Raw genomic sequence first — 20,688 nt, 5'->3', positions numbered from 1 at the left:
TTCTACCAGAATTTAAATAAAAATTAAAATCACTTGACTCAAATATAGTCCATGAAGTAGAAGAGGAAGGATTCTATCAATATCATCTCAGGAAACCAGGATTGCCTCAATAAACTTTGCTACTATGTGTAACCATCAATCAGTCAATAAAAAAAAAAAAAAAAAAAAGAAAACTATAAATTTTCTTTTTTTTTTTTTTCAGAGCTGAGGACCGAACCCAGGGCCTTGCGCTTGGTAGGCAAGCACTCTACCACTGAGCTAAATTCCCAACCCTCTAGAACTTCTTTTTTTTTTTTTTGTTTTTTTCGAGACAAGGTTTCTCTGTGCAGCATTGCGCCTTTCCTGGATTTCGCTCCGTAGACTAGGCTGGCCTTGAACTTACAAAGATCCACCTGCCTCTGCCTCCTGAGTGCTGGGATTAAAGGAGTGCGTGCCACCACCGCCCGGCTAAAACAATTTTCTTAATGAACATATGAACATGGCTAAAACTTAATAAACTATTACAAACCAAATTCAACAATACATTTCAAATATCTTATACTACCACCAGCTTGACTTCATTCCAGGAATACAAGGACAATTCAGTGTAATAAGTAAAAGTAATAAAACACTTAAATGACCTGAGGGACAGAAATTATGTGATCATCTCAATAAGTACAGAAAGGACTTCTGATAAGTCATCCATCCTGAAAAGAAAGCTCTGAAGAAATGAAAATTGGAAGGAATATACTCTGCACCTACAGCCAGTATTGAACTAAATGGGGGGGGGGGGGGGGGAGGAAAGCTAGTTCTCTAAGATAAGGAACCAGTAAGTGTGCCCAGGCTTTCACCACTTTGCTAATGTAGTACTTGATGTGCTAGCCAGAGCAATAAGGAAAGAAAAAGAAATATCGTGATACAAATACAAAAGGTATGAATCTATACTGTAAAGACTATAACAAAAATATTCGGGTCTGCTAAATACTTCAGCAATGAAACAAACTACAAATTCAATGCAGAATTTTCTATATAACAAACTTTCCAAATAAGGAGGAATCAGGAAGAAAAAAATTCATATTAGCTTCGGGAAAAAAAAAATCTAAGAATAAACATGACAATAAGAACTGCAGAATGTTAGCCAGATGGTGGTGGCGCACGCCTTTAATCCCAGCACTCGGGAAGCAGAGCCAGGTGGATCTCTGTGAGTTCGAGGCCAGCCTGGTCTACAGAGAGAGATCCAGAACAGGCACCAAAACTACACAGAGAAACCCTGTCTCGAAAAACAAAACAAAAACTACAGAATCTTGAAGAACATAATAGAAGATGGGAAGACTTCCTGTGCTTGTGGACTAGCAGAATTAATATAGTAAAAATGACTATGTTTACTAAGCTGACCCTGGATCACACACTTATAGATACACACACACACACACACACACACACAGTAAACATAATTTTAAAAATTAGAACTTAAATCACCTGTTCAAATTTACATGGGAGAATACATAGAAGCTTCATATGGACAGATGGTCAACACTGAAAAAGCGGATACTTCTCTGGGATTAGTAATTAGACATTTTGCAAAGTCACATTTATACAAGCCATATGGTACTGGCTAAAAACAGAAAACACCATAAAAGCAAAGAAGAGAAACCCCAGACACAGATATACGGATTACAAAGATATACAATGATATAAAGGCAGTGTCAAAGATCAGGTAACAGACTATTTAGCAAGTGATTCTGGAAAACCTGGCTTTCCACATGGAGAAAAGAAACAGTGAGTCTACAGATCCCACCTGACATGCTCAGGGGGACTCTAGAGCAAAGGTGTTAAAGGGCAGGTTGATAAAATTAGTAGACGAGAAGTTTTGCAAGCCTGGAGGAAGAGAGATTTTCTTATGAGAAAAAAAAATAGCACAAAGCATATGTCAAACAGAAATTTAAAAGAAGGATAAAAATGTACACTGAATTTTCTAAATAGGATTTGTCAATTGGATGTGACTTGGTTTAGAAGCACTTGGGGGACTGAATAAAAAGGTTCTATGATCTTGTTAGAAAATATTCACAAGGCCACAGTAGTTTGACCAGGTCACCAAACAAGCCGCAGACTCCCTTGCCATCTAAGTCTGGAGCTCACACATAGCCACAGCCACCTGATTCTCAACAAAGTGTTTAAAAGTTTGGCTGGAAAAAAGACAGCCTCTTTAACAAATGGTAATGGCAAAGCTGGATATCCCATGTAAGTGAATGGAGCCAGATCCCCATTTTGTCCTGTAAAACCACCAATGCAAATAGATTCAAGTTGTCAGACCTTAAGGTGGGGACAGAAAATGGTTCAGTCCAAAAAGTACCTGCCATGCGAGCATGAAGACCTAAGATGGCAACCTCATAACCCAGGTAAAAAGCAGAGCTCAATGGCACACACTTCTTTTTTTTTTTTTTTTGGTTTTTCGAGACAGGGTTTCTCTGTGTAGCTTTGTGCCTTTCCTGGAACTGCTTTGGAGACCAGGCTGGCCTCGAACTCACAGAGATCCGCCTGCCTCTGCCTCCCAAGTACTGGGATTAAAGGTTTGTGCCACCACCACCACCCCAGCTTTTTTTCTTTTTGTTTTTGTTTTTTGTTTTTTGTTTTTGTTGTTGTTGTTGTTGTTTTGTTTTTCGAGACAGGGTTTCTCTGTGTAGCTTTGCGCCTTTCCTGGAACTCACTTGGTAGCCCAGGCTGGCCTTGAACTCACAGAGATCTGCCTGGCTCTGCCTCCCGAGTGCTGGAATTAAAGGCGAGCGCCACCACCGCCCGGCAGGCACACACTTCTAATCCCAGCACTGGAGAGGCAGAGTCAGAAGAATACTGGGGCATGATGATGAGAAAAATTGTCAGCTATTCATCTGATAAGAGATTGATACCCAAAAGAAATGAAGAACTCAAAAACAAACATTAAAAGAACTAATTCCCCAACCTAAAATCAGCAAATGAACTGAGTAGACATGTTTTGAGAAAGAAAATACAGGGGCTTGAGAGAAGGCTTGGCAGCTTAGAGCACTTGCTCTTGCAGAGAACCCAGGTTCAGTTTCCAGCACCCATGTTCCCAACTCCAGTTCTAGGGAACTGAACACCCTATCCTGAAATTTTTGGGAACCATGCATGTAAGTAAAATGCTCATACATATAAATAGATAGATAGATAAACAAATAGATGATAGATAGATAGATAGATAGATAGATAGATAGATAGATAGATAGATAGATAGATAAAGTCTATCTATATGGGAACCAGGCATGCAAGCAAAATGCTCATACATATAAATAAATAAACAAACAAATGAACAAATAAATAAATCTATCTTTAAGAAAGACAGTAAATGCAAATAGCTAACAAAGAACCAGGCATACAAGCAAAACACTTATACATATAAATAAATACATACCTACCTACATATACATGTACATACATACATACATACATGCATGCATACATACATAAATCTTAAAGATAGTAAATACAAATAGCTAACCAACACATTTTTCAAAAACATTCAGAGAAACACAAATCAAAACTACATTAAGATTCAGTCTCCCCACAGACAGCATGGCTACCATAAAGAAAACAAAAGCCAGTGAACAGTGGTGAGGATACATGTTGGGGATTGTGGTAGAGAGTGAGAAATGTCCCTGTAGGCTCATGTATTTGAACATGTCACCTCAAGCTGCTGGCACTGCTTGGAGGGGTTTAGAACCTTTCCCAAGTGAGTGAAGTGTCTCTGATAGTAAGCTGTGAGGGTTTCCAGTCACCCAACTTCCTGTTTTCTCTCTCCCTCAGCTCTTGAGTAAATGGAAATGTGATCAGCCAGCTTCCAGCTTCTGCCACCACCTGACTGCTGCCATGATGGAGTCGATCACTCTGGAACCATAAACCAAGATAAACCCTTTCCTCCTCGGGTTGGCTTTGGTCACGTGTTTTATCACAGCAACAGAAAAGCATCTAACACTATGAGGGAACACTTACACACTGTTGGTGAGAAAGTATAATAAAGTACAGATATTACATATATTAAGTTTGAGTAATTTTGACATGTAGTGTTATTTATTTGCAAAGTTTTTACATTAAAGTTTAAAATTAAACATCTTAACTAAAAATACTGCATAATTACTCATCTAAAGCAGAAGCTCAGATAATAACAATGTGCTATGCTTTGTTTTCCACTATCCTGGTGGGAAAATCTACTAGGTGAACAAGAAATAAGTAATATAGTCTAGTGGACTCATTCCAAAAACTAATCAGATGATACCTGGGTAAATTACATATGCCTTTACTACATGGACAAGAGGTCTCCCTCCTTGTTTTACATGACAGGTAATTCTTACATCACCCCCAGTTCCAATTTGCATATTCACCAGTGTTTCTGTAGCTCCCAAGGAATTGAGGAGTCAAGATCCTCACTGTACAAATGCTTGAGAACATCCAAGGAACACACCAGAACTGTCACCTCACACAACTCCAGAGGAACATTAAGGCCACAGGAAAAAGGAGAATAGTGCCCCCTGGTGCTGTCCAACCCAGCAGAGCTCTCACCCTTTGGGACACTGTGAAGCAGCAATAAGGAGCAAGAAAAGAGATAAAAATTTACTAGGAAAATTCTGCAGAGTTTTCTCCAAATGCAGCTGACCTTCAGAAGAATGAGGTCTACAATGAGGTATAAACCAAACACGTGAAAACACTATATAGTCCACAAAGAAATGCATATATTTCAAGGACCTTAAACAGATTTTTTAAAAAAAGTTCTTTATGGCCATAGGGTGTCAGAATGGAGGGTAAATGTAAAGAATAAAAAAAAAAATACCTAAAATGAAGAGTTTGGCTTCTTCCTCGGGAAAATACCAACGAGTAGATGACATCGGTATATCAGGAGAGCATGAAGGACCCATAACCAAGTTGAGCTTTCTGGCCAAAGACATGAAGTTCAAGTCCCTGGAGGAGACCTACTTGTTCTGTCTGCCCACCAAGGAATCTGAGATGACTGACCTTTTTCCTGTAGTACCCCTTTAAAATGAGGGTTGAAACATCATACCCGTGTAGAAGCCAACTCACGCTGGCCAGTGGACCAGATTGAAGGCTTTGTATTGGAACTGTGATTGTCAAGTTTCCCTGGGTGTAAAGTGCTCCAAAGGAGCAGCCACTACATCCAAAGGGCCATCATCTTAGACAAGTTTTCCATTATCCTTGTGGGTAGAAGCTACTAGGGGAACAAGATTGGCAAGCGCCACACGGTCTCAGGCAAGGGGACAAGATGCTGTGGCCCTGTCCTGATAAACTTCATCCCTGCCCCTCGAGACATCTCTGGTCCTAAGCCCAAGAATCTGATGATGATGGCCGGTATTGATGACTACCAGGGACTACACTGCCATCCTGGGCAATGCCACCAAGGCCACTTTGGATTTGATGCCTTCTTTAAGACCTACATCCTTCTGATCCCCCAACCTCTGGAAACAGACCATGTTCACTGGGGAATTTACTATCTTGTAAATTCACACCACAGTCTCCATGCAGAGGACTTGGGCTCCAGCTGTGGCTACCACATGGTTTTTATGTTAGAAAAATTAAGTGAACTAAGCCCATTTTTTAAATGAAGCTTTTGTCTGACAAAATAATGGCAGTGTATCATAACATAACAAATATGATCAACAAGAATCTTCCCCTGAAATGGTGTCAATTCCACCTAGAATGAACAAAAAGAACATGAGCCATCTTTAAATGTCTGGAGTATTTGGGACAGGGAGATGGATAACACCAAGCAACAAGGGGACCAACCTAAAGAGCATTAACATATATTAAACTGTATAAGAAGCTTATTACATATCACATGCACAATACACGATAATTTGCATATCTTTAAATTAAAGTAATCCTAAAGCAGCTTCCATATGTGAGAAATATAACCTAACCTAAAAGGCAAACAAACTGAAACCGAGCAGCTGAGCATCCAGACGATTATAGGCTGCATATTGTCCAGAATGACCAAATAAGGCATCTGCAGAAAAATAACCCATCAGGCTATTTCCGTATGTCATTTCTGTATCCCCTACCAACATGTTGTAAATTGCTTTTTATCTGGAGTGCTACTCTGTGAATCCTTCTCTTTTCCTGCCCAAGGCCTGTTAAATTTAATCTGTCTAAGATTTTTCTTTTTAATAATATTACAGAACATATTACAGGGATAAAATATATATGCATATACACACACATACATTTGTGATTCTAGACTTTATTCCTAGGATAAAATGACATCAGTGAAATGCTTTTAGCTCGAGACTAGCAAATGTAGAAATGTGTTCTATTTTACTGTTTAACCAGAGATTTGTGGGTACTAAACACATGTTCTAATATTGAGCTATACTTCCAGGACCCAAATGTGTATTTTCAGTACTCCTGCTCTTCATGACTTGTGGAAAGAGCCAGACCTTGAATAGGAGAATGCAGAAGTTGGTGGTGGTGATTAGGATTTAGAAATGTGGAGACAAAGTGAGGAAGAGTAGGAGAAGTTTTAAAGATATATTTTTAATGGAAGGATTAACTGGTTGTAGAGTATGAAAGGATCAAGGAATGAAGGAATGAGGTCAGACCAGACAGCAGTACCTTGGTGAGGAGACCCAGAAGACAGTGCTTGGAGATGGAGAGAAACAAATGTGGTTTTAGCTTTGTAACTCCCTGAGACCTGTAATAGGTAAGTCAGAGGTGTCTGGTACCCAGGGGAGACACAGCCACTGATGACTCAGATCTGGGAGTCTACTCCCCGCTGAGGTTGGTAAGGCACCACAGAGGATATTTACAAAAGGAAATTGGGGCAAATCATAGTAGTGTTTCTTGAAGCTTAACATAAAGCCACACATCTACCCTTTGTTATCATGAGGCAAAGGATGGTGGAAATGATCACACTCAAATGAAGCATATTAGAGAAATAATCCAAGCCAGAAACTAAAAGCTCCTAGGAAGACTTCTTCACGTCTGCCACATTGTCAGTCCAGCCATATATGTCTCTCCCTAGATTATAACAGTTCTTACTGTATCATCTATGCCTCCCCACGAGATACTGGGTCCTACCACAATCAGCAAACGTCTGGATTTTTTTTCTAAAAATAGGTTAGCAATATATCCATTTCAATATCTAAAAATAAACAGCCAGGATGCTTTCACAACCATCTACCGCCCTCACAGCCATTTATCCAAAGCAGCACTGTACAGACAGGAAGGTGTAATTGGCTTTCAGAACATCTTGGTAGCTGTAAAATACAATACCTCCCACAGAGAGCTCACATCACTATCATCTCCAACCGAGCATGTATTAGTCTATGGGTAAAAGAAGACTTCCTCAGTGCATGGATCAGTTACAAAACAGTATCTTTATTGTAGTTCCATTTGTTATTCTTTTAGAGAGAAAACTTGTATCTTAGCAATGAAGTGACTTACTACTTACAAAACCCTCCACTCTTCAGCTGTACTTACATGGCATCCCATTGTTTTATAATGGGCTTAAACTACATCACATTATTGTAAAACTAATAAAGTTTTTTTTTTTTTTTAAACTTAGGAGTGTTTGTCTTCTATGTGTTTTTACCTCTACAGAACATTAATGTCAGATTCCAGGCATGATGATGCATGCCTTGATACCAGTGCTCAGACAGAGGCAGGTGGATACCAGCTTAGTATACTTAATGAGTTCCAGGCCAGCCAAGACTACATAGTGAGATCCTGTCTGGGAGGAAGGACTTTAATGTCAATACTGACTTATAAATAGAATACCACAGACCCATGAAATTGTTGAATAAGCACTTTTCACAGTAAGAGAAAATGAAATAACAGAAACCAATATGCCAAGTATACTAAAGTAAAGACTTAATGGCACTCCTCTTATTGGGCAGTTCAGAGAACAAGGAAAAGGCAAAGACTGTAATCCACTCAGTAGGATATGAGTGACAGTATTGGCAATGGATCTAAGTGGGTTTGCTCTGTGAGCATGAGCCCACATTAGAAAGACACATGGGTTTAAGTTACACAACATGGCTTTCTCTTTCATGGTTTCACAAAGTAAGATCACCTACCACATACAATTATTAAACTCAATATGAAAAAACACAGAGTCCTACATTCATGCTGAATAATGGCAACTTGGCCATTTCAAATCTCCCTCAGCATAAATCTTAAGGTTCTGGAGAGATAGCTCAGGAGTTAAAAATGCTTGCTGTTCTTTAGTTCCTAGCACCCATTTAGGGCAGCTCATACTGACTGTAACTCCAGCTCCAGGGCATCTGATGCCTCTTTCTGGTCTCTTTGAGCACCCATATACAGACACACACATACATATAAACATAAAAACAAAAATCAGTCAACATTCTCTAAATCAAAACATCAACACTCTCACCACCCCTACAGATGCTCCCAAAGTATTATTATCCCATATAAATGGGTCCTCTGGCAAAAGGATACTCTTCAGCTCTACCATTGAAAAAATAAAATTGTGTCTACACAATGCCTGACTTCAAAGACATCTGCTGGGCCCATTCTATAGAATCAGAGTTAACAGAATGAAGTAAGCTGCCTCCCATCAAGACGGGCTCCACTACTTTTTTCTTTCCCTGTGTCCTGGGGGACTAGGGTGGGCCAGCAGTCAAACCCAAGACCTCATACATGCTAGACAAGCACTCTGCATTCAGCTACATCCTTAGCACTGTCTTTGCTTTTTGTTAACTGAGAAACCAGAATATTAGGAAAAGATGAGATACTCAGCAGGAAGAAGGGAGGGAGGGAAGGAGGGAGGGAGGGAGGGAAGAGAAACAGGGAAGAAGTAAAAAGGCAAAGGGAAAGAGATGAAAAGACTTTTGCCATCGTCCTGTAGTGGATATTCATCTCCTTCCTAGGTACCTGAAGAAATGACTTAAATGACACAAGGAACCCTTCTCCCTGATGTTTAAAGACAAACCGAACTGGATAGCATGAACATTTTCAGCATAACATTACAATGCAATAAAGGCTACATTTTCTCAAGCTGTGAATCTCGTTCTTCCTGAATATACGAGGTCTACATCACTACTCTCTCTACATATACACATATATAATATATATACATATACACATACATATATACATACCCATGTGTAAGTATGTATACATACAAGGTCTATATCTCTGCTCTAACATGACTAATAACAAGGTTTCCACAGATTTCATAGTATGATGGAACCTGATGGGACCACTGAGGAATAACAGACAGTCTCCTGCTCAGGCGACACTTTTAAGCTCATCTTTGCTGAGGATGAAGTCATCAATTTTCTCTCTCTCCACAGTAGAACAGGTGTCAAAGAGGTAATTAATAAATGTCTATCACGGTTGGTATCCTCTTGTGGCATCCAATAAATGTTATTTGATCTTACAATTTTTAATGGTATAACTGCTTTGAATTATTCTAATTGATTAGAAATTATATTTTCCATTGTTTATATTTTAATATTTTTTTAAAGCCTTGTAAGGACTGAAGTGAAGAATGCTTGCTGCTCTTGTAGAGGACCAAAGTTCATTTCCCAGAACCTACAGGGGTCAGCTCACAACTGCCTATAACTCCAGCTCAGGTGCTCCAACATCCTCCAAGGAGACACCCTTCTGACCTCCAAGGGTATCTGCCTACACATTCACATACACACACATAAATAAAAATTAAATAAAAGTGTGTAAAGTTCTTACATTTGGCAAAATTCCATCAACTATTAAGTCACAGACAAAACTTTATTTCTCTTTAATGATCCTTATGCTGAATTCCATCAATACTTCTCATGCAAAAGTAAGAATGGAGGGAAATAAAATTTTACCTTTTCCCTTATGGGATGGTGTACATATGGATGTGAGTGTGAATGTATGTGTGTGTGCACATATGTGGAGGCCAGAGGTCAGAACTGGTGTCATTTCACAAGCACTCACTACCTTATGTTTTTGAACTAGGGACTTTCCTGATGTAATGCCCGCCCCCTCCCCCCAATTAGACTGGATTGCCTGACCTAAGGATTTTCATGACCATGCCTTTTCAGGACTAGAATTTCAAATATGTCGTCATACCTGGCTGTTTTATGTGGGTTCTCTCTATAAAATTCAGCCTCTGGTGCTTCCATATCAGCTACCTTACCACCTGAACTATTCTTCTAGCCCCAGAACTTTTTCAGTCATGCTTCATTAAGCAGTGATTCTCAACCTGTGGGTCATGACCCTTTTGGGGGTCGAACCACCCTCTCACAAAGGATGCATATCAGATATTCTGTACATCATATATTCACATTATGATTCATAACAGTAGCAAAACTAGACATATGAAGTAGCAACAGAATAATTTTATGGCTGGGGGTCATCACAACATGAGGAACTGTATTAAAAGGTCACAGCATTAGGAAGGTTGAGAGCCACTGTTCATTGAGGATATATTTAAGGAGGAAGCTGTAGCTCAGTGGTAAAACTCAGGTAGAGAAGGTTCAGTGCCTGCTCAGCATACGTGAGGCCCTAGCTTTGACTCTCAGGACCCCATCCAAAACTCTATGTCTGTTAAAAGCATATGTAGAGACCTAGCAGACACCTCAGTAGGTGAAAATGCTTGCTGCCAAGGCCGAAGCCCTGAGTTTGATCCAAGAGAGGCACATGGGGAAGAGGGAGAACTGACTCAGGAAGTTGTTCTCACTTCTGATTCTGTGACATAGAGTAAATATTTGTCCATTAAAATATCAGTGTGTGTGTGCACATACATGAGCATGCACATATATGGACACCTACTTTTCTGGACTGTGGTTCCCTTTCAAACTAAACCTGTGTGATCAAGCACAGACGGTGTGTGTGTACTCTCAACAGTTCTGCCAATCACTGTGCTCTCTTCACTTCAGTGAATTTAACTAATTTCAATTGACCAAAAAGGCTGATACTTCTCAGGCTTAGATTCCAACAGGTTATAGTTGACAGCAGGAAACCTGAATCCCCAACATCCTTGTATCATTCCCTAGAAAAACACTATGGACAAGTATTTACCAAGAACTCACATACTCAGTGTTTATGAGATTGGCACCCTGCAAGATGCACAATAGACATGAATGGGCAGACAGAATGGAAAAGTAGGTGATGGATGGATGGGATCTGGCAGGCAAGGCAAGAAAGAAGACCAAAAGAAATCCCAAATACCAAAAGCATGTGATGGAGAGAGCATGTGCTGACAGTGATATGGAGCCAGCCTGGGCTAGCTGACAGGACACAGAGGACATGGCTTTCACTCGGCCCTTTTCAGGTGCTTCCCAGGGGAGGCAAACTGTGCTTCTAGGAGGGTGAGGCTGCGGGACAGAGGCCCGGGGTCTGGAAAGGGAAACTCATGTTCATGGAACGGCAAATAGATCATTGTGTCTCAGTCACTATCTTACGAAGGAATCATGGCTGAAAATTCAGGAGTTGATGGCAGATATTGTACCCAAGAGAAACACTGAACAGGGTATCAGCTGTCTGCCCCTCCTTTCCCCTTGCTCTTGTTGCTTGGGTGTTTTTCATAGACTATCCCAAACGTCGCCCACGTTATCCTGGAACTGAACATATGGCCCAGACTGACTTTGAACTTGTGACAATCTGCCTGCTTCAGCTTCCTGATTACAGGTCGAAGTAACCATGCTGGGCTCCCACACCTCCTTTAGTAAACAGCACTGCCCCCCATTCTCATAACCAAACCCTCATCATCCTTAACTAGGCTCCCAGAAACCTAAAGTGACAAAAAATGCTTATAATCATAGGGGAAAAAAAAGGAAGAAATAGAAAACACAAATAAACTATTTTTAAGAAATATTTTCATTAAGTATCTCAATTACATCCTGCCAAGTTTTTTATAGTAATTTCAGAGCTGTTTGGTTCTCTTTTCACACATTTGGCTCTGTCCACTTTGAACAATAAAACTTGTTCAAAAAACAAGTCAGTTGAGGAAATCAATCAACACCAATTAAACACCTGCTGCTCTTTGCCGGGCACAGTGGTTGGAGCTGTATTGCATTATGTCATTGAATCTTAGCATTCTTAGTGGGAAACTGGTCCTCCCCACATTCATATATATGAGGAACAATCACATGAGAGTCATTTAGCTAAGTAGCAAAGCTAGGAAGCAAATAAACACAGTAACAGTGTTTATTAAAACCATCATCTAGCACAGTTTCAGCAACTTTTGACTAGAATCCGAAGGAAGCACACTCAAGGCACCTATTCTATTACCATTGTGCACAGCTAAGAGCCAAGTGCATAAATGCACTGAAAGCCAAGCCAATCTTCTGGTCATAAGGCAGTCAGTCAACACATCACTGAAGCCACTGGGACACTTAACTTTGATCCAAGCCACAGTTCTAAAAGAATCTTTCAGACAAAACTAAAAATGACTTAAGAACAATGTTCTCAGTCACAGGTTCTCTTGTCAAATTCTTTCTAATGTTTGGAACTCCATAACAACATCCAGCCCTCCTGTTTCCTTGCTTAGATGAATGGCATCATTGTCTTTCTTCACTTGGGGTGGGAGGTGTTTTGATTTTTGTTTCTGCATTGGCAGGCTGGCATTGGACTCAGAGATCTGCCCTCCTTGCTTCCCAAGTGCTGAGATTAAAGGAGTGCGCTACCATGCCCAGCCCAATAATGTAATTTTCAAAACCATCTTCTTCATTTATTTCAGATATTAACTGGACATCTGTACTCTGTCAGCAGCTACTGCTATTAAACGGTTTGGGCTGTAAATTTTTCAATATGATGATTTAAAAAACTGTATATTGAAGCCAAGGGTAGAGTCAGGTGTGGCGGCACATGTCTGTATTTGTAACACTTGGGAAACAGGAGGACCAGGAGTATAAGGCTAGCCTCCCTTACTAGTGGGTTCAAGGCTAAGTACATGAGATACTGTCTCAAAAAAGAAATATTTTACGAGCCCTGTGAGAAAATACACACTAATAGAGTGGCCCCTTGTATCTTCTAAAACAAATAATTAACCCTTAGAAAAGCCAAAATGGGAGCCACAGATTTCAATCCCTTTGTTAATTAGCCCATCAGAAGCTCAAGGGGGGCTGCTTGGCTTTGTTCTCTATACACAAACGCCTGGTTTTTTAAAGGCATACCCTAGATGGGGATTACTAGCTCAATGCTCTTAGTCAGGATATTTGACTTGTCTGAGCCTTGGTTGCTCATAGAAAAAGTGACTAGGCATAGCTGTACTTCAAACTATGGTAAAGATTACGAGTACTAATGCAATGCACTATCCCAGAGCCTGACTGACATCCAGAGGAAGCACAGTAAATATTGATAACATCATCATTGTAGGCTCTTACAAGCTACAACCAAATTAATTAGAAAAGAATCAAATTATAAGGAATTTGGGTGACTGGGGAAGCAAATAAAGATAACACTAAGAAAAAAGAAGTGATATCCAAAAAGAAGTTAAGAAACTACATAGATAGAAAATCTCAAGCCACTGCTGGGTGGCGGTGGTGCACGCCTTCAATCCCAGCACTCAGGAGGCAAAGACAGCGGATCTCTGTGAGTTCGAGGCCAGCCTGGTGTACAAAGCAAATTCCAGGACAGGCTCCAAAGCTACAGAGAAACCCTGTCTTGTAAAAACAAAAACAAAACTCAAGTTACAGATGACCATGGTCTCTGGCCCACAATTGTAAACTCCTTCTGAGGGCAACGCCAGTGCTTTCACAGGACAATGATGTCCCTGAAAATGACAGCAAGCCTTTCTAAAACAGATGGAACTTCCATTCCATGTGTTTAAAAAGGAGACAGATTAAGCACATAATTGACTGGAAAGATTTCTATCAAAAGTGATTTAGCATCACAAATTCAATATATTAGATGTCCAAACTTTAATTAACTGCACCCTATTACTAGGCTAGGAAACTAATTCAGTTATAAAGCAATTGCTCAGCATACAAGAGGCCCTGAGTTTGACACCAAGACCACTTTTCAAAAAGGAACCTCTCAAATTCTTCCAATTAAATACCGAAAAAAGACATGTTTCAAATGAATTAATTATGAAATTTGGAAATGGAATGCCCTACGATACCATCAGTTTCTTCATAACTAAAATGAGACCATCTCATTGCTAAGCATTTTCATGTCTACCAGAGACACAAACCTGGGCATGGGAATCTTTTTTCACTTGATTTTTCCCTATGTTTGCAATGCAATAAAAAAAATGCCAGCTCCTCTCCCCAGAGCTATGATAAGGAAAATTGAAGTAAGCAAAGAGATACAAGGCTCTCCTGACTCAAAAGGCAGCTAGACATTAGTTGCTCTAAATAACTCCACACTAAGACCAAAAATCTAGTTCCTTACGGACAGCCCTCCTTAAGGAGTGTTCCCTGAGTGCTCCCTCAGCCCTGGGTAATTTCCAAGGTGCCATAAATCTGCAGAGGCTTGTAAAGCTGTAGAAAGTAGCAGATGACAAGGAAAGGTTCAATCTGGAAACCCTGACACCACAGCCGTCTCCATGACAGAGGGCTCAAGAAAAACCAGGTTTTCTCTCACTTACAACTCCCCCCTCATTTATCCCAAGGAAGGTCAGATATTCAACCGTTACTAACAGAAGCTAGAAAAACCTCGTCAGTGAAGGCATTAGGTCTAGTAATGACTATTCAAAGATTCCTGCTCTGTAAGTTATCATCTAGTGCCAAACACACAAACTGTGGTAATAAGACAAGTTATCTCGGTGGACAGTGTCCTCTTCCAGATTTGCCTTGGAAGGAATCACACACACAGTATGTATGACCTTGAGAGAGTTATTTAATCTCCATTTCCCCACCCATCACAGGTTAAGTTAAATCTGCTCAGTGTTTTCTTTTTCTGAGCAACACAGAGTGAATGAAAGAAATATATTGAAGAAGCTGCTACACAAAAATCTACCTGCTGGCCAGTGACAGCCATTTCCAACCAGATAATACAAGGCAGATAGATGACTGCCACACAAGAGTGACTGGCTCTACTTTTATTATGCTCAATAATAAACATCTGCCGAAGAGGCCAACAAAACTCAGACAGCACCAAACAGCACCTTCAAGTGTTCCACATTTTAAATTTGAAATCACTAGCAAAATTAAGTGATGTCCAAGACTTAAGAACACTTTTTGTAAATGGGAAATGAAACTTCAATATATTTAAAGTCTTATGATCTGTCAGGAATCTGTTCAATTCTCCTTTAATAAGTTTTATTACCTCAATTTCTGCTTTATACTTGATAAACCCTGGGGAATTTCACTAGTGCGATTTCTGGATATATGATAGATATAAGATAAGTAGATAGATAGATAGATAGATAGATAGATAGATAGATAGATAGATAAAGATAGATGGATAAGTGGGTGGATGGATGGATGGATGAGGGGGTGGGTGGGTGGATGGATAAATGGATGGATGGATGGATGGATGGATGGATGGATGGATGGATGGATGGATGGATGGATAGATGGATGGATGGATGGATGGGTAGATGGATGGGTGGATGGGTGGATGATAGGTGGATAGACGGTAGGTTCTTGCACACTGTAATTTTTTAAATGCTGTTACTAAAGCCTGGGCCACTGCACATGCTAGGCAACTGCTTTTCCTCAGTGCTGAACCCCACGTTCTCCTCTTAGTATCTCCCTTCCACTTAGTAAAATTTGGGAAGCCAGTGCCATGATTCAGTAGTAAGTGCATAAGGCTGCAGCTCACTGTTAAAGGGTTTGTCTAATAAGTGGAAGGCTCTAGGTGTAGTGATATATTGTATACCCTAATAAAATTTGCCTGAAGATCAGAGAACAGAACAAGCCACTAGATTAAACATAGTGGCCAGGCAGTGTTGGCACACACCTTTAATCCTAGCACTCAGGAGGCAGAGATCCGTCTGGATCTCTGTGAGTTCAAAGCCATCCTGGACTATATGAGATTGACTCAGTCTAGGAGAGTAAACAGAGCCAGGCAGTGGTGGCACACACCTTTAATCCCAGTACTGGGAAGCACACACACCTTTAATCCCAGGGAGTGATGGCTGGGCAGAGAAAGGTATATAAGGCATGAGGAGACAGAAACTAAAGGCTTTTCAGCAGAAGCATCCCTTTCAGCTAGAGGCTTTTTCGGCTGGAGCCTTTTGGGTGAGGACTGAGAGTATTTCAGTCAGAGGATTCATGGAATTGGTGAGGTGAGACGTGGAAGTGGCTTGTTCCTTGTCACTCTGGACTTTCAGCATTTACCCCAATATCCGGTACCGGATTTTTATTAAAAGACATTTCAACATTCAATCAACATGTAGGTTCCAGTCTCAGCATGAACTAAAATAAGTTCACACACACACACACACACACACACACACACACACACAAATAAGTAACAGTCAGACTTGATAGTATAATCCTGTACTTCCAGCAGTGAGGAACAGAAGAGGATCAGGCATTCAAGGTCACCCTCAAGTACACAGGAACTTTGAAACCAGCCTGAGCTACATGAGACCCTCTCTCAAAAACCCAAATCCAAACAACAAAACCATTTTCCAAGAGTCTTTCAGTCATCATCCATAAACATATGACCTTTAGTTTTTGAATGTTTTAATTGTATTTTACATTGTGTGGAATAGATCCATGACTACAAACTTCCCCCATCAGCAAATCTTCACAGTAAGGAAAATGGAGGAAAGAAAATGGATATAGAGTCTATAAAGTGAACTAAAGCTACTTTTAAGATTCTACAAAATCAAAATAAAGGCTATCATAATGGTGAACGAAAAATGAACTTGAGGGTTGGGAGGATTGGCTCAAAGGTTAAGAACACAGGCTGCTCTTCCAGAGGTCTGGGCTAGATTCCCCGCAACAACATGGTGGCTCACAGCCATCTGTAACCCGGTCCCAGGGTATCTGAGGCCCTATCTTGCCTCTGCAGGCCCTGCACAGACATGGTGCATAGACATGCATGAGGCAAAGTAAACACGCACATAAAAGTAATAAAATAAATGAATGTACTTAGGAAAAGTAGCTACTGTAGCAGCTGGCCAACCAAGAACTCAACTAACTGTGCATCCTCCTATCCCTGCCTCTCAAATACCGAGTTACAGTTATTTCCAACTGATAGCCTATGCATTACAATAACAGGGGGAAAAAAAAACCTTTAAATTGCATTTAAAATTTTTAACTCTCCATGTATTTATCTGAAACCCACCAGCACTGGCACAAAATGCCAGTATTTTTTCTTAATATCTGAACATTATTTCTTTCAATAATCAATACGTTGAGTAAACAGGAAGTCAACAGACATTAGCAGGGAACTTGTCAAGTGAAGCTTTGCACCTATAAGCAGAAACAGATTCTACTCCTTGAACTGTAGCCCAGGGAGCTGATTCTGGCTGTGATCTACCACAGAGAGTCCACCAATCACAAGGCTAGGGAAGACAGGATCCATGGGATTCCTGTGCTTTCGGCTTCCCATCTTCAACATTGCCACATTCCAGCCTGCTCTCACTGACTCACAAAACAGACTGACAGCAACATATCCTAGCTACTCAGCAGGCTGAGCAAGATAGGTTCAAGACCTGCCTGGGTAACTTAGTGAAACCCTTTATCAAAACAAAAAGTATCACGGAAGTCTGAGGACATAGCTCAGTAGTACAGCACTTGCCTAGCAAGCAAAAGGCCCTAGTGCCAATCCTTAGAATCATAAATAAATAACAGATTACTAATGGTCTATTATTTATTCATTTTTCTAAGAGCATATAGCAAACTTGCTTGCATTAGCAAACATGCTAATCGCTGAACTTCACCAAGTACCTATATGGCACTCAGGTCACAACATGGTAGAAACTATATATTAGAGGTGGTCAGACATAGCCTTTAGAATGTACTAGATAAATGCCGTGTGCCTGCAATACAAATCCTTGAGAAGGTCTATGCCCGGGTCTATTCTTCACAACTGTGAAAATGTGCAAGGGGAAAGAATGGCGTGAAGGACAGCAGAGGTAGCAAGGCACAAAAGGGGTTAATATGCCTAGAGGAAATCTGGGGGCGGGAGAGTATGTGAGCTTATGAGTCCTCTCTTCAGAAGACGTAGGCCAGACAACTACATTTTTTCTTTTCACTACTCTGAAACAGAATAGAGAACTAAGTACACCCAAGGCTTTTTTTCCCCCCACCGAGGAGACATGCCTGGTGGCAAAAGGTTATCTCCAAATAGCAGGTCGGGCCTTTCAGAACGTGGAGGGGGCGGGGTGGCAGAGGAAGGCCCTGATTGGCAGGCGACCTGCCACCCGGAGATACGTGGCAGGCGTGCTCACCTGTGAACACGTTCTGAAAGCCATCAGCGGTCGCTGGAGCCCCAGGAGCCTTAGCGGCCAGCACAGGCGACCCGCCACCACTGTCATCCGCAGTAGCCCCGCGCCCCAGCAGGTGCACAGAGCCTCCTGCCCCAGGCGTACGGACGCCTAGCTCCTCGGTCCAGTCGGCTGAGCGGCTGAGGCCGCCCGAGAGGCCGCCTTCCAAGCGGTGCTTCTTGGCCGGGGCCGCAGTAGAGGCCAAGGCAGTTCTGGGGCTCCGGCTGACGGAAGGCTCCGGTCGCTTCTTGATCCTAGGACTCTGGTTGGGGGACTGAGACGGGGAGTGATTGGGCGAGCTGAGCTGCCGAGTGGTGGTCTTGATGTAGCAGGGGGTGATGAGTGGGTAAGGTTTGAAGCATCGTGGGCTGGGCGCAGGGCTGCCAGGCAAAGAAGCGACTGCAGAGACACTGGGCCCTCGCATCCCCTCCTCCGGCTCTTCCTCCAGCCGCTGTGGAGTTTCTCCCACCTCTGGGACCCATTCCTCCTCTGGAGAGCCTCGGGGGGCATCCTCAAAAGCATCCTCCTCGCACTCCTCATCTGTGTCCTCAGCTTCAGGCACTGGGGCTCCCGCTGCGCCCTCCCCTGGTCCAGCCTCAGGAAATGTGAAGGCTGGAGATGAGAGCGAGTCTGTGACTGCAGAGTGGGCGCTCACGTAGCCGGGTGTCTCAGAGGCCAAGTGGCCTCCGGAGGACGGAGGTTGCTCAGGCACTGGGGATTTGGTGGTCTCAGGCAAGTCGGGTCTCGCCGGTAGTGCCTGTTCGGTGTCCTTTCCAGCCTCGCTTCTCGATCCCAGTAAGAACTGGTCCAGGCCCAGAAAGGCCCCAGGCTGAGGGGAGATGGCAGTGGGGGGCGCTGCAGGCTCCTCGGAGTCCTGGAGCAGCAGCTTTTGCTGCTGCTGCTGCTGCTGCTGTTGCTGCAGACGAATTGCCTGCTGTATGTCTGAGAGCAAATCCTCCTGCTCCGTAGCGGAGTGGAAGCTATAGATGTCCGTGTCCGAACCAGAACTGGTCCTTTGTCCATCCTGAGCTCCTGCCGCAGTTTCCAAATCCTCCGCAGTCGCCTTGATCCCTAGCCCAGCCTCGGCAGGCCTAGGACCACCTGGATGGATCACCTCGAAAGGGTCGGCACACTCGGTATCCGATAGGCCCGTCTCCTCAGCAGAGAGACTGAGGTCTGGGGTCTTGGTGACTATGGAGTGAGCGCTGTCCAGCTCCCCGATCGGCAGGGCCTGAGAGTCCAGGACATCCTCCCGCGAGTCGCCGGCACCTTTCGCCTTGGTCAGGTTCTTTCTGATCCGCAGGTTGGAAAACACCGAGGCTCTAGAATCTGACTTGCTCTTCTTCTTGCTGGTCTCTCCGCTGCCCCCTCCCCCCTTGCCGTGCTTACCGAGCGCCTTTTTGCTCCCGCTCGCCTTCTTTGTGGTTTCCGCATCCCTGGGCCCCGCGGCATCCTCCGCTCCGCCGCCGCCGCCTTCGTGGGAGGCATCACCTGCGCTCCTCTTCAGCTTCCCATCCTGGTTCCCCATGTTTCAACCCCTCTGCTGCGCCGCCGCGCCTGGGGGTCCTCAGGCCATCTCGGCCCTGGCGAGGGCCAGGGGAGTGTCCGGGACAATTCAGGCAGCTGGGCCGGCCGTTGGGAGGGGAGGCCGAGGAGCGCCCAGCTGGCCCCGCTCACATCTGCTGCCGCTTTGCATAATGCGCGGTGGCTCTCCCGGCTGCCGTCCCTGCGGCTGTGGTTGCGGCCCTGGCTGGCGGGCGCGAACATGCTCAGTTCGGCTCGCACTCCCCACCAATGGCTGCACAGGACTCAGCCTTGGCCTGGCTCCCCGCCCACCGCCCCCGCCCCCTCAGTGCCCCCTTTGGCTCCTCCCGCAACCAAGCAGGGAAAACGTTTCTATCTCTAGGACCTGATAATTAAGGGGTGGGAGTTGGGGGAGCTGTCTCTATGTGGCTCAGACTAGCATCAAACTTAGGATATTCCTGTTAGGTTATCTCTGGAATCTTCACCCCCACTTTGAAAATAAAACATGTTGCCCTCTTTTCAAGAACTGGTATGTTGGAACATTTACACAAAACTTCAAAGCTCTCAGACCAGCAATGAGAAAAAAATAACGCAACAGAAAATCTGAAGCCCAATTCCAGGTCAGAAGTGCCATAGTATGAGGAACACACACACACACACACACACACACGTCTGCCTATTTCTGCATGGCTCCAGTTCAAATACTTGTTGAATGGATGGACTGTTCTATTTCTTAAATAGTTGATCATCGCTTTGCACACTCTGTTTGTGAGTGTGCTACTTAGGAAAGATTCCTTCCCCAGGCTCTGTGCCTGTTGCACGCA

General features: G+C 42.9%; 1 protein-coding gene across 1 annotated transcript in view; it reads right to left on the bottom strand.

Annotated features, from left to right (window-relative positions):
- The window catches only part of Fmn2 (formin 2), a 315,696-nt gene extending 295,699 nt beyond the window's left edge, over window positions 1–19,997 (bottom strand). The window contains exon 1 of the mRNA XM_006993715.4: window positions 18,305–19,997. Coding sequence (XP_006993777.3) covers window positions 18,305–19,868 — 1,564 coding nt within the window. The 5' untranslated portion in view covers window positions 19,869–19,997. The remainder of the gene's footprint in view (window positions 1–18,304) is intronic.
- Between the last annotated feature and the right edge of the window lie 691 nt (window positions 19,998–20,688).

The sequence above is a fragment of the Peromyscus maniculatus genome, chromosome 11 (genome assembly GCF_049852395.1).
Source record: "Peromyscus maniculatus bairdii isolate BWxNUB_F1_BW_parent chromosome 11, HU_Pman_BW_mat_3.1, whole genome shotgun sequence".
In the NCBI taxonomy this organism is placed as follows: Eukaryota; Metazoa; Chordata; class Mammalia; order Rodentia; family Cricetidae; genus Peromyscus; species Peromyscus maniculatus.
The sequence above is the reverse complement of the archived record's forward strand: the minus strand, read 5'-3'. Positions and strand labels throughout refer to the sequence as shown.